This window comes from Aristolochia californica, unplaced genomic scaffold (genome assembly GCF_029961685.1).
Source record: "Aristolochia californica isolate CCGP_79_NKW_82.1479 unplaced genomic scaffold, dmAriCali1.0.hap1 SCAF_16, whole genome shotgun sequence".
NCBI lineage: Eukaryota > Viridiplantae > Streptophyta > Magnoliopsida > Piperales > Aristolochiaceae > Aristolochia > Aristolochia californica.
Genome location: NW_027181837.1, coordinates 933,987 through 948,856, shown reverse-complemented (window position 1 = coordinate 948,856; position 14,870 = coordinate 933,987). Strand labels below are relative to the sequence as shown.

At 41.1% G+C, this 14,870-nt stretch overlaps 1 protein-coding gene across 1 annotated transcript in view; it reads left to right on the top strand.

The window, feature by feature from the left end:
* Window positions 1–14,870, top strand: part of LOC137952981 (DExH-box ATP-dependent RNA helicase DExH1) — a 71,821-nt gene that overhangs the window by 19,259 nt on the left and 37,692 nt on the right. Inside the window, exons 6-8 of the mRNA XM_068800136.1 lie at window positions 2,227–2,502; window positions 12,257–12,460; window positions 12,546–12,701. Of these exons, the coding sequence (XP_068656237.1) occupies window positions 2,227–2,502; window positions 12,257–12,460; window positions 12,546–12,701 (636 nt within the window). The remainder of the gene's footprint in view (window positions 1–2,226; window positions 2,503–12,256; window positions 12,461–12,545; window positions 12,702–14,870) is intronic.

Here is a 14,870-nt window from a genome sequence, read left to right as displayed (position 1 = left end):
GAAACCAGTATTAAGATGATTATGTGGTTTATATAGTAATCGTCAAATCACCTGTGAGTCCACTTGAGTTGCCTCAACTTTTTTGGGGGAGCCTTTTAAAGCCTGTATCTAGTCACCAACAAGTTGACTCAAGTTAAGGCAACCTGAACTTGTGACTGGAGATACAAGCCATCTGCACCTATAGGTTGGGGCAGACAATTTGTTTAAATGTTGTTTGGTGAAAGATTAGACACCTAAGTCAGTTGTGCTAAATCAGAAGCCTGAGTCATGGGTGGTTAGAAATATTTTACCTAATCAAAATATTTTACTATGTAAGTTATACCTAATTCCTCCATTGGTTTCGAGTGCTCAAAATATTCCCATCCTTCTCCCTCTCTACCTTTCTCCCTCTCAGGCCCTTTCAATACCTCTCTCCCTCTTTCTCTAACACCTCCTCCTCTCCCTTCTCCCTCCTTCCTCTTTCCCTCTCTCCCTAACTCCCTCAATCACTCCCCCACCACTCCCTCTTCTTCTCCTCTCCCTTACCCTTGCTCCCCCTCCCCCTCCCCCTTCCCCCTCTCCCTCTTCCCCCTCTCCCCTCTCTCCTTTTCCCTCTCCCTCCCCTCTCTCTCCCTCTTGGTTCTCTCCCTCGCACTCTGACTTCCCTCCCTCTCTGTTCCCCTCATCCCCTTTCCCCCTCACTCTTCCTCTCCCCCTCACTCTCCCTCTCCCCCTATCACCCTCTCTCCCTCTTTCCACTCTCCCTCTCTTCCGCTCTCCCTCTGTTCCTCTCTGTCCCTCTGTCCCTTTCGTCCTCTTGCCCTTTTCCCCTCTCTTCCTCTCCCTCCCATTCCCTCTCCTTCACCCCCATCACCAAACATGAAATCAACAAAAATTCAACACCAAGCCATTCTGTAAACATGATAATTAAATCCATGCAGCAGAGACCTCCACTGCCTCAAATCTCCTCGCTGCATGCATGCCATTCCATGTATAAAAGATTATCTATAATAACAGTTTTATCTAACAACAGCATCATTTTAAAAAAAAACAGTTTTATCTAACAAAATAATAATAAGCTGAATAGAAAAGTAATGTAAAAAATTCATAAGAGTTAAAGTTCCTCATAATAACAGTGCAATTATCAAATAACATAAAATAAAAAATTCCATAAAAAAGGTATTAAAAAAGACACTTAACGGACTGACTTGGCAGATTCTCTTGTGAAGAATTCTGAAGCACTGAATGGAAGGAGAATCTTTTTTAGACCTTTTCAATGCGGAAAGAGGTAGTTGACAGTTCAATATTGCAGGAAATTCGTTCAAGATTCATATGAACAAAAGGAAATTCACTTAAAAGACTTAAAAGCAAAAATACTAATAGAAAAGAATAAAAATTTCTCTCCTCCTGCTGCCATCCTTCCCTCTCTCCCTAACTATCCCCTCCTCTCTATCCCTCTCTCTGTCATTCTTTCCCACTTCCCTTCTTCTCTCTACCTCTCGGGTCTCCCCCTCTCCCTCCCTCCCTCTGTCTCCCTCTCTCTTTCTAACTCTCTACCTCTCAACCCTCTCCTCCTTTCCCTCTCTCCCTCTTTCCCTACTCCTCCTCTTCAACTCCTTTCTCTCCCTCTACCCCCTCTCTTTTTTCTCTCCTCTCTGTCCCTCTCCCACTCACACTTCCTCCATCTTCCTCCTCCCTCTTGCCTGCTTTCCTCCCTCTCCCGCCCTCTCCCTCCACCTCCCCTCACTCTCCCACTCCCCCACCTCTTGCTCCCTCTCCCTCTCCCTTTCCCTCCACCTCCCATCACTCTTCCCTGCCTTGCCCCCCACCCCTCATTGTTAGAAGCTCCTTTCAATTTCTCGATGACGAATGACATATGCATTATTGATTTTCCTTAGTAGTGACTCAATTCATTTCGTTGCTCATTATTTGATTGTAATTACTCAGTTTTCTTCTAGTGTCTCTTGCTATTAGGAAGGTGGGTGGATGTTGTCTTGCTGTTGGTTGGAATGGATGTATTCACTCAAGTCTTGTCATTTAATTTGTCATTTACTGTATTGACTTTTCTCTGGCTGCTTCCCTCTCTGAATATGCTTCTTTAATGTTTGAAATGGAAGTTCTTGTTACTATTCAACAAAAATGCATATGCCAGAGAAAGCAAGTGCATTAATGAAGTTTACTTTATGCCGACACCTTACAGCATCATTAACTATATCAGTATTCTCATTAAGTTGTTCTGTAATATAGGTGTTGGTGGTTTCAGGAGAGACAGGCTGTGGCAAGACTACACAGCTTCCCCAATTTATATTGGAGGATGCAATTTCACGTAATTGTGGGGCCCAATGCAACATAATATGCACACAGCCCCGTAGAATCTCTGCTATATCCGTTTCTACTCGGGTATCTCAAGAAAGGGGTGAATGTCTGGGAGAAACTGTTGGCTATCAAATCCGCTTGGAAGCGAAACGTTCATACCGCACACACCTTCTATTTTGTACAACAGGAGTGTTACTAAGGCAATTGGTGAGATAGTTTCCTTACACTCCTATAGAGTTATTATAAAGAGCGAAGTGTGCTGAGTAGATTTTGCTTCATTACACTACTGCAGTTGATTGTTAGAATATCCAGTCATGTTTACTGTTTTTTATTTTCTGTTTTTTTTGAGATCTGAGTTGGTGTCTTCCTGAGTACAAAATTCTGTATCAACTATGAGTTTCGATGGTGCTAGAGTTATAAGTTGTGAACAGACTGCATAACTCTGGCTAGTTCTCAGGTACTGACCTAATTTTTCAAGATATAAGGAGTCTTTTATCAAAGAATTATTGTGGGAGAAAGATAGAGGTCTGATTAGATCTTTTCACTCTATTGGGACACAAAGATATTATCTCTGCACAAATTATTACCAATGTTTAAGAGCTACTCAAACCAAAAAAATAAAGGCAATGTTTACATTATTCTGGTGTTGATGTTGGTTTAGAGCAGTTGTTTTTTGAGGAAGCTTTTCCTCTGGTTGTTCATGATGATAGTTAGTTCTTTTTCTTTTGTTGTTTTTTTTTGTTCTTTTTCTGTAGTTTGATGTATCCTACATATTCTTATGCTGGTTTCCTTTTTGTTTTTCTTCCTAAATTTCTTTCTTTTATAATAAAGAAAAGGTAGGCTATTCATTCTTGATTATGTGCTGGAGATGGTGTGTTTTGGGTCTTGTTGGCAGATTTGGATTAAGAGTTGTTTGTCCTCAAAGAATTTTGTAATTTTACTAAATGAAGCAGCTAAATGTCATTTTGTAGTTCTCATAGTTTTAAGCAGGGATGTCCTCTGTCATCCATGCTTTTCAATGTTGCTGGTGGTGCTCTTACTGCAGTTTTTATTCTGCTCAATTGCAGTTCATCTGAGTCCACTAGTGCTTTTTAGTACCACTTTCTATGTTGCAAAGACAGCTGACAACTTAGAACAGCAAATTTCTGAATCTAGTGTCTGAGCCTACCAATTTAGTGGGATTTCCAAATTATTGCCTCTTTTCTCCTGTGTCGTGTGAGCATATGCTAAAATTGAGTGTTATGAGAAACTTCTTGTGGAAGGGAGTGTCTGACAGGTATAGTTATCATTTGGTCAACTGAAAGGAGGTTTGTTTGCACAAAGATAAGGGAGAATTCCTTTAATTTATTTTTATTTTTAATGGTACAAGTGAATTGAGAATTAGGTCCATGAGATTTATGAATCAAGCCTTTCTGGAAAGGCTTTGGAGATTTGGGACAGAGAAAAATGCTTATTGGAGGCATCTTTTCTCTTCGAGACATCGTTACTCTCAAGGTTTTTTTCTTGTTCTATTTTGTTGAATGTTGATTACACATGCACAATACACCCTTTTTCCCTTGCGTGACTTAAGTCGAAGACCTCAAACTAGAAACCTCCCCTTGTGTCGTGTTACTATGCATTATTTTAATTATATGTCTAAGATAAGTCTTTAGTTTCAAAGTCTTTGGTATAATTGTCAGATAACTTATAATTGTGAGTCTGTAAGAGGGATTGTGCGACATGAGAGATGAGAGCCCAAATGAGTGAAAACGATACTATTCCCAATCGCGATGGTCGCCACCGGCACCCTCCCCGTCGGTTTCGGGGACAAAGCTTGGTGGTGCTAGGAGATATTACTCTCCAATGTGATGTCGATGGTCGACACGATGAAGGTGATTTCGACGGAAGATGTGATGAACGAAGACGACCGGCCTGTGCTCCGATCTCAGGCCATCGCCGGAACGACGACGATGCAAGAGGAAGCTTTCAATAGAGCATTTTGAACGACATTCTGAGGACCACTGAAGAAGAGGAAGACACTCCCGTTGAGTGGACCACGATCCACATATGATCGACTCGAAGACAACCATTGGGCGGCCCTGTGAAGCTTCCCATCGCCCCCTTCCGTTTCACCTTTGACCCTACCATTGTTTCGATAACTTGTGTGGCTCTCCGGGCCACCCCTTGCTTCCGGGTGACGATGAAGACTGGATCAAAGAGGGCTTTCATCACTATTCTAATGGCAGCATGCGAGGCTTTCATGAAGTAGTTCTTGGAAGCCACTAGACTCAAGCCAGATCTCTCGCCAAGGTCCAAGGAGCTCTGGTCCGAACCTTGGTGTTTCTGTTTCCTCGTCATTTGCCGGAACAGTACCAGGGTTTGCTGCATAACGCAGTTCCGGGACCACATTACCATGGTGAGCATCAACATCTCGGAAACCACGAACACAAACTTTGGCTGGTCCCAATTCCTTCAAAGTCTACAACATTTCATCCCAACGTTGGCACCAACCAGGCCCTAGTCCCTTGTGCCCGTCGATTTTCCCCCACTCCCTTCCCGCCCGAAAAATCAGCGCCCTGAACTCCCTAATGGTACCACATTTGCTCATCCCCTTTACTGAGACATTCTGAACCTGCTCCTAATTGGGACCAACCCATTATCCCGATTCCTCCACTCTTGCTTACCTCTGGACTTGATCGGCTAGCCTGTGCTGCTGCTATCTTTTCAGACATCCCAACCACTATAGATGCTTGTCTCTTCGACTTGTCTTTCCGGCACCTAAGACTAAGCTATCTGCTGTAGTGCTCATTTCTATGTCCGGGTAAATGGCTAGTCTCTTTCTGATAACCTGGGGACTGCTGGATGGCTACTCAACTCCCCCCCTCGGCTTTAGTTTCCTTTGTTCGTGACTGGTCCCCATCCTCTCGCTGTGGTGGCTTCGGTCAATGGCTGCTGGTTGTTGGCTGTTGGAAGATAGACCCAAGTCCACAAGACAAAGGAAGGCCCACACGGTCAAGTGTGTGAAAGATGGTCCCAAGTTCTCAAGACCAAGGAAGGTCCACACATCCAAGAGAGGTGGAAGATGGGCCCAAGCCTACAAACCATGGAGAAGGCCCACAGGCCCATACAGTGATGGCAAGATGGTAAATAAAGAGTCATCTCATAGAGATGACATTCATGTATAAGTTTAATTTTCAGGGGTATTATTGTAATATTGTAACTTAATCTGTAAATTGAGCTTCAGGGGAGGGTTAGGACACAAGTCCATAACCCTTTTCTTCCTCCCATTTTCTCTCAATGGGTGTCTCTCTCTTTTTCTGCATGAGTTAAATCCATGGCGTCCTAAAAATCAACATGGTATCAAAACATTAATTTTTAGGACTCGTAGTATGTTTTTTTAGAATTTCTATCTTGCTGTCTCGGCTGATCATTCAAAGTTGGCCTACCCATATTTTTTTTATTACTTCTTCCAATTACCAGTATTTTATGTGCACCACCGCCGATGTCGGTCGTGTTTGACGCTTGAGTCTTACGCCGCGAGACGAACATACCGGCATAGTTCATTTGGCCTGAAGCAGAGAAGCCAGGGTATGGGGAGTATGAAGAGCTTGTGTCCCCGTCATCAACATACAAGGCTTTCTCTCGGGAGACTTCTTCTCGCTTCCCCTGTTGGAGAAGCAAAGAGCTTAGAGGAAGCACGAGGAGAGTTGCAGTTATGCCAGTGCCTTCACGGGGAGGTTCTCTTACAAGTAGCCATGAAAGGAGACACTCACTTTGCAAGAAACTATAGAATGTCAGTGCCCTGACGCCATTGACGCCAATAGAGAAGGGGGAGTCCGACTGCTTTATTTATGGAAGTTCTTCGCTGGCAACTAGAGGTGCCGCCCATCTATCCACATGGAAAACATGTTGCTATTTTGGATATTATTCTGGAAAGTCATAAATCCGGGTTCTATATTGTTTCTCGCCTGGTTCTGTTGTCGCTTTGGCATTGCGAGGAAGATGGAGATGCTATTCTTCTTCGAGTTTTTTTTTTTTTGTTACCATCTTCAGAAGTTTATCATCGGTTGGAAGCTTCCTTTGCTGATTATTGCTGCTGCCTCTTCGAGATTGTCTCTACTATTAATCGGGAAGTTGTCTTCTCTCCTCTAGCTTGGTTTCCGTTTCTGCTCCTCACCATCATTGTCAGCCATTGATAGCTGTCTTATAATCTCTTCGCTTATTTCTGGAATGAATCTGTTGGATCATCATTGCTTTCCAGTTTTAGTTTCCTTCAGGTGAGTCAAAAACCCAGAAAAATATTTCGAACCAGCACATGTAATCATACTTCCAGCTTCGCTTTGTCTGTTATACCAGCTGCTTTTTTTCTTTATACTGTCTGGCATCCAAAAATTGAGCTAGGGACGACGAATTCTCATGGCGAGGAAGTCGCCTAGCGTTGCTTTGTTTTTTTTTTTTTTTTGAAAGCATATGTGTAAGCTTTATAAAAAGATGAAGATTACGATACCTTGCTAAACAGGCCCTCTCTCCACGACAAGGTGTTGGAGAGAGAGGCCTAATTTAGTTTGAGCATCAGCTAAATCATTAATAGATCTAGGAATATAATTCTATTTACAATTTAAAGTAGAAGTTAAATTACATATATCATAGAATATATTCCAATGCTGCCAAGGAGGACGTTCGATCTTTGCGCACCAGTTGATGACAATTTTTGAATCACCTTCAATACAGAGGGGCCCAGAAAGACGATTATTGATGATATGAAGTCCATTAAATAATCCGAATAATTCAGCAGTAGTTGAGTCCGAAATACCAATTGGCCCAGCATAGGAAAAAAGAAGAACACCATTTTCATCATGAACAACACCACCAAAACCTGCTGGGCCTGGACATCCAAACCCGCTTCCATCAAAGTTCAATTTATTGTGGCCTATAGGGGGATGAGACCAAATTGCCATGCTCGGCGGGTGAGTTGGATAAGACATGTCAGCAATTATTCGCCAGTTCTCACGAAAGTTTGATCCTCAAAGATTTCTGAATTCCTTACACAATAAGATCCACGTATTAACTTGACCAATAATTTTTTCAACCAATATTTCTCCAAGAAAAAAATTTAGATTTAATTTACGATTATTCCTTTCTTTCCATAATGCCCAAATGAGATGCCCCACACAACAAGATATTAATAATTTTTCGAGTTTTGGGAGGTTGGTATTTGTGATTGAGAGGATGGTAGAAGAGAGATTTTGAGAGGAACAGTACAGGAGACCGATTTTGTTAAGGAGGCTGGTCCACACAAAATGAGCATACTCGCAATGTAGAAGGATATGGGAGGTTGTTTATGGAGAAGTTTGGCAAAAAGGGCAAAGAGGGTCTGGGACATGGGCACCTCTACGGATTAGGGAATTCGATGTAAGGATTTTGTTCCAACATGTGGGGGAGCATGCAAAGTTCATGCGATGGCAGCTGGATGTTTGATTTGTGGAGGGTTGGGACAGCTCAGGAAGCAGTAAGCAGTGGAAGTTGAGAAATTACCTTTCGTGCTCGGCATTCAATTAAGAGTATTTGGCGAATTTTTTAGACTTACCGAAGAGAGAATGGTAATGAGGTCAGAAGCTACCAAGGCCCCAGCATTGGTCTGTTGCCGTTTACAATCCGAGATCTCTGCTATGTTGCTGTTTTTGCTTGATGGGAGAGACGAGATTGCTGGTTCATTTAATCCACGGAGAAGACGATGTTTTGTTCTGTATAATCCGTCGAGCAACAATATGGTGAAAAGCTGTTTAATCAGTTGAGTCGCTCTGTGCCGCTCCGGGCTAACCCACCGACCCGAGTTATTGTTTTGAGTCAACTTGAATAAGCTCTGGCCGAGTCAACTCGATCAAGGTCAACTTGACTCGGCCCACTTGTTTTCCGCCTTGGTCTACTACTTGACTCAGCTTGACTCGGTCCCTTGGCTTTGGCGTGATATTATCTTGAATTAATTGATAGCTTATTCCTCGGACAACATATTATTTGGTGCACAACTTTCTGATGGACTTGTAACTAATTATTTTGTGGTTCCTTTTTTAAGGATTTTTATTATTTGGTACGTGTTATTTGGGCCCATGCCCATTTTAGTAGCAGCTATTTTGTCTCTCTGATTGAGATATTATTATTGAAAAAGGACTTCTCGGTTGTTGATTGTTGTTAGCATTGGTTATTCTGATGAAAAAGAAAGTAAATGGTGGCCCCATAATATTATCTTTAGGGTGATTACCCGTTACCCCCCTTAATTGGTATCTTTCCAAAAACAGCATCCATAGTACATAGAGGATCAAATTGAATTTTAAGAGGGTCACCCGTATCTTCCTCATGTGGAAAAGGGTGAAGATTCCTTGAGAATGTCAAGGTCAGGAATCTGATTAAAGAAGGTGATGTGGCTAATCTTCTTGTCAATTTGTGTCTTTGACAATTGATCCATTTTCCTTCTTTTTGTTAATGAATTTTTCTCCATTCTTAATTTTTTTTATCTTTAACCAATTTTATATGTGGTGCTTGAGATAAGAAATAAACACCCATTCAGCATTCCCCTGAGAGGTGAGTGGCTGCCACTAGTCTTAAATGAGTTGTGCAAAATCTTTTTCATGGATTTCCTTCAGGAATCTATTCCTCCTTTCTACACATAGGGAGATGACAATAGTTGATGCTTTTGAGGGGGGGGGGGGGCTGAACCTTCCCCCTCGAAGGGACTTGTCAGACTCAGAGGCCTTGGACGCGAGTAGTTTATTGGACTCTTTGAATTCTGTCAGAATGAGACCTTCCGATGCGGACAAGCTTATTTGGTGGCCTAACCAAAGCGGCACATTTTTCAGTTTCATCTGCATACAGTTACATTAATGGCTAGGATTCGACGCAAAGGGAGCATGATATTCACTTTGTATGGCGTCTTTGCGCACCTCCAAAGATAAAAATTCTTCATGTGGAGTGCTTGCCAGAGTAAGAATCTCACGAGTGATGTGCTTAGTAGAAGGGCCACCCAGCTATCGATCCCCTCTGTCCTCTCTACAACACTAAAACAAAAACTGCCAATCATATTCTTATACATTGCTCATTTTCATGGTATGTGTGGACCTCTGTTCTAGGCAAGATGGGGCTGCAATTCTATATATCAGCTGATCTGATCTCCTTCAGCAAGTCGATTGTTGGCCTCCCCTCCCTGGTCTCGGAAAAGTGATGTTATCCACCTGTGCCAGTTTCATACCGTGGGGGCTCTGGAATGAATGCAACCGAACGCGGTTGGATGCTAAAAGTGAAAGTAAGAGTAGCGGACAGGGTGTCGGGGCAAATATCCTCTTAGATTATAACTACGAAGGTTTTTTCCTCCTTCAAAGGGACCTCTATCCGTGAAAACTGAGTATTTTGGCAAGGATGCACTTTGGGATCAAGGCTCCAGCGATGCAAGAGTGGACCCCCTCGGAAGCTGGATACCTCAAGTTGAATTTTGAATTTTGATGGCTCTTCCCTCGGCAATCCGGGGATTGTTAGTTTGGGGGAGTTATTTTGGATCCATTTGGCAATCAATGTTTCTCTTATGCCAGCCCGTTAGGCATTTTTTATTCTACGTTGGCTGAGCTCCATGGTCTACTCATTGGGCTTCGCATTTTCAGAGACAACTGCAGTGGTCCCATTCACATTGAAGGAGACTTGAAGGTGGTCATTGGTTGGTGTGAGCGTGCTTTCCCTCCACTGTGGCACCATTGGGACATCTTTTGAGAGATTTTAGATATTACCTCACTCCACTCTTGTATTTGGTCTCACATTTCGAGATCTGCAAATTCGACTGCAGATGTGCTAGCCAAACAGGGAACGTCCCTGCAATCTCTGGTTGTGAGGATCTGCTCCCTCTTCCTTTGTAATTTTTTCTTGTTCATATATATATATATTCATCTTTATAAAAAAAAAAAAATCCTTTTCATGGAGCTAATATTTTTCAAACCTAAACAGGCAGGAATTCATTTAATTGAGCTGTTGTCATAAAAATGAGGCAATGATCTGAAGTTGGTCATGGGAGATAAGGCTATTTACCTCTGGGAAGTGATGCAACCATTCTGGTGTGGCAAGAAATTGGTCTAGCTAGGAGAATAGGGGTTCTTCTGGTTGTTGCTCCAAGTGAGTTTGGGGTCCAATTCCTCGAGATCACAAATCCTAATAAATTTATCAAATCCTCTCATTGTAGTCACAATTCTTTGATGGCCTTGATTTTTTCTCATAACATAATCTAATGGTGTTAAAGTCACTCCTTCTAGCCAAAGCATTGCTGATCTGCTCCTAATAAACATATGTTCTTAGACCAATAAACAAATAAATGACCCAATAAGTTGAGAGACGAAAATGCCTCACTCCCTTTGTATAAATTATGTTCTCTGTTAAAAATTATGGCGTTAGGTGTATTTATGTCATTTAACATTATGTAAGTATGTTTCTCATAAGTCTAGAAGTATTTCAGATTTTGTCATAGTTAAGTCAGGAGTTGAGGGTTGTTGTATTAGAATGAGCTATTTAGAGACGTCCATGTAATTAGGGGCATTTTAGTCGTTCATTGTAAAGTAAGTAGGTGGTTAATAAAAGATGATGAGAGTTAATCTCTAGCGTTTACAAGACTACCTCGCGGTATGATAGTTCTTCTTTCTTTCTTGTGAAGTGGTAAAAGTTAAACTTTGGAGAAGTCCCAAGCAATGGCTCTTAGCCGCAATTTTCATTGAAATTAGAGATATTTGGGTCTAATCGATGCCTTAACCTCGTATGTGTTAGGTATTAGACGCCATAATTCCAAACTAACGAGAGCAATAATAATAATCGCGGGAGAAAAGAAAAGCAAGCACAAGAACAAACAACAAGATTTATATAGGTTCGCCTCAAGGTGAGACTACGTTTTGTCTTCCGCCGCTGCAGTCATCCACTATGAAGATGAAATAGTTTACAAGAGAAATCACACACACTTACAGGTGTTGTTTTTTCTCTAACTTCTCTCGGCTGCAATTGATGCTCCTCGGATGATGATCCTCGTCAAGGTAAAACTGTAACAACGATGCCCCGATATATAATGAGAAAATTAGGGCAATCGGATTACAAGTGTGAAATCCTCAAACTACCCTTAATGACACAACAATCAATATATCGTGGACCCGCCCAGGGGCTCCCGTCTCCCTTCTAACCCCCACGACAACCCGCCCAGGGTCGATCCCCGCTAGAGGGTAAGGTATTAATTAGGCTCCACAACTTAACAGTATGGACAAAATATTGGCATAATTGACTAAAATACCCTCAAATGCTGACATAGACCAGACTAATTTAAGTAAACTAACGACAATGCCACTAGACATGCAAACACTTACAAAAAACCATACTAATTATAAATTACCCTTATATCTCACTATTTTTTAACACTTTTCTCTTTCTTTTCTTTCTCTTTCTCACACACACACACACACAAAACCTTTCAACTTCTTGATTATTAGATTTTACATGGTATCAGAGTGGGTTGTATGCCCTGTGGACATAGTTTGTTATGTTTAATTTGTACCCTGTTTACTTTATCTTTGTCTTAGGCCTGTTATCTATTTGTGTAAACTTGAATGTGAAGGAAAGTGTTAGCAGGAGTGGTCTCGTAGATAATTTTTTTTTTTTTTTTGTTTGTTTGTTTGTTGAGAAAGCCATGTAAATAACTAATAAGAAAAATCATATGGTTATTAGTTTGGGAAATAGGCCTTTTAAGTTCTATCTTGGTTAATCAGTTTGAGATGGACTCTGATCCAACTTTAACATTCTCATTTATTGCTTGTAATATTACTTGGTACAAAGTTTTTACATGTATGTGTTAATATGAAACTCTTGCTCAGTACTATGGCCGTTTGGAGCTTTTATTTTTTGTACTCTATGCTTTTACGCAGCATTGCATTTATTTTGTTGTCATATATTTTCCAATACTGGATAAGTGCAGGTAGAAGATCCTAATTTGACCAGTGTTAGCCATTTAGTAGTGGATGAAATTCATGAAAGAGGCATGAATGAGGACTTTCTATTAATAATTTTACGGGACATTCTTCCTCGAAGACGGGATCTGCGTCTTATTCTCATGAGTGCTACCATCAATGCAGATATGTTTTCCAAGTATTTTGGAAATGTGCCGACAATTCACATACCGGTAATTTATTTAATTGATGCCTTTACCTTTTTCATTTATTTCTCATTTTTAATCCTTTATTTACTTCGATCATGTTTTGTTGCAGGGATTAACTTTTCCAGTAACAGAACTGTTTTTAGAAGATGTGCTTGAGAAAACTCGGTATAATATTGAGGCAGAATATGATAGCTTCCAAGGAAATGGAAAGAAGAGAAGGAGACAGTCACAATTGCAAAAGGATCCTTTGGGTGATTTATTCGAGGCATGTCAAGAACATATATCTTGATTTTTCCGATGCACTCAAAAACCTGTATTAGATCCTAGATGCTAAGTTTCTAAATTTTACACATAAATTTAATTACTAATTATTATATAACAAGAGTGTGAAGGCAAAATACCAAGCTGTGACATTTAGGGTTATGACATTTTCTTGCTTTGGGAACATATTATATATATGAGGTACCTCCTGAACATGTTTATTCATCCAATTAATTGTGTTTTTTTTTTTTTTAAACACTCAGAAGTATTAGTGAAAAAAAAGACACTACAAGAGTTATATGGGAGATACAGGAGCGAAGAAAGGGGTAACTAAAATAAAAAAGACTCTTAAGAGGTTTAGCAGACATTTTTTAAAGTTGACTGGTTGGAGTTAAGAGCCCTCTTTTCTAAATAGTAGCCGAAGTTGGGAGATTTTTCTCAACCATTTAAAGTAAAATCTTTCCAAAATCCCAATCAGTATAGGACTATTCTCCTATAACAAATTCTTTTGCTCTTACAACTAGCTTGAGACATAAGAGTCTATGTATAGCCACAACGGTGGGACTTTTTATGCATTGGGTGGTATCCTTTTATCCAGGCTTCAAAAGCTTCAAAAGATAACTTGGTACAAGTAATGGAGAATGTACACACATGGGCTATGAATTCTCCCATCTCTCCCCAATGGCGGCCTCCCTATTAGAGCTCCCATTCTCTGCTGCTGAAATCAAGCGTGCCGTATTAGAAATGGAAAGTGATAGGGCCCCTGGCCAAACAGTTTTAATGGAGATTTTCTAAAAAATTTCTGGTCACGGCTCGAGGAGGATATTTCTGCTATGCTACATGGTTTTTTTAAGAATAGTATCACCTTTCACAGCATTGGAGTGTCATTTATCACTCTGGTTCCGAAGAAGGCCATGTGCAAAAGCCAGAAGACTTCTGGCCTATCAGCTTGGTAACTAATGCATACAAAATCATTGCAACAATTCTGGCCCATCGGCTAAAAGCCCTTCTCCCGATCGTCAACCACTGCAGACAAGGTGCTTTTCTCAAGGGGAGAGAAATTCTTGATTCCACAATGGCAGCCCATGAACTCATTGTTCACTTCAGTCATAGCAAAGAGCCAAGAATTGCCCTCAAGCTTGATTTGGAAAAGGCTTTTGATCGAGTAAATTGGATTCTTCTACTTGAGCTTATGGAGAAAATGGGATTCGGCGCAAAATGGAGATTCTGGATTTGGAGTTATGTGAGTTTGGCTTCCTACTCTCTCATCCTTAATGGCTCTGTATGTGGATATTTCAAAGGGACAAGGGGGATCAGACAAGGAGACCTGCTCTCCCCGCTTCTTTTCAACATTATAGCGGAATTCCTCTCCTCTATGTTGTATTCAGCTGTGAATCTTGGGTTGCTCCCCCCTACTAGCCACCAACAGGCTTTTAATATCCCCATTTTTCAATATGCGGATGATACTATCATTTTTGGGATCGGTAATGGAAGGCGCTAGAAGGATTAAAGTTGTCTTGGGACTATTTGAACTAGCCTTGGGCAGAAAGTTAATTGGGGGAAAACTTCCCTCATGGGTTTGAATGTCAGCCCCGAGTTACTAGAAGAGCTGGTGAACATCTTCGGATGTAAAACCTTTAGCATCCCATCAACCTACCTTGGTCTCCCCCTCTTCAATGGCCGCATAAACAAGTCTTTGGAACCTTGTGAGGGAAAAATTGGAGACCCGTCTGGCAACCTGGAAGGGCCGATTTCTAAGCAAAGCAGGCATACTCATTCTCCTGAAGTCTTGTATTGCAGGCATCCCGAATGATGCTTTGTCTTTTATGTCTTGCCCCGTCTCGGTTTGTAATGCCATGGATAAGTTAAACAGGAGATTTCTATGGAGAGGATCGAGTGATACTTTTAAGTACCATTTATTCAAATGGGAGGAAGTGTGTTTGCCAAAAAATATGGGAGGTTTAGGGATTCGAAAATCGAAGGATATGAACCAAGCTATGCTCTTAAAATGGATTTGGAAGTTCAACAATGTTTCTGCGAATCTTTGGAAGAAAATGGTATCTGTTAAGCTTGGCTGTCCTTCTCCTTGGTGGACTTCTGGAGGCTGTTTATCTCCAATTTGGAGATCATTATATTTACTTATTCCCAAATTTTCTTCAGCCATCAGATTCTA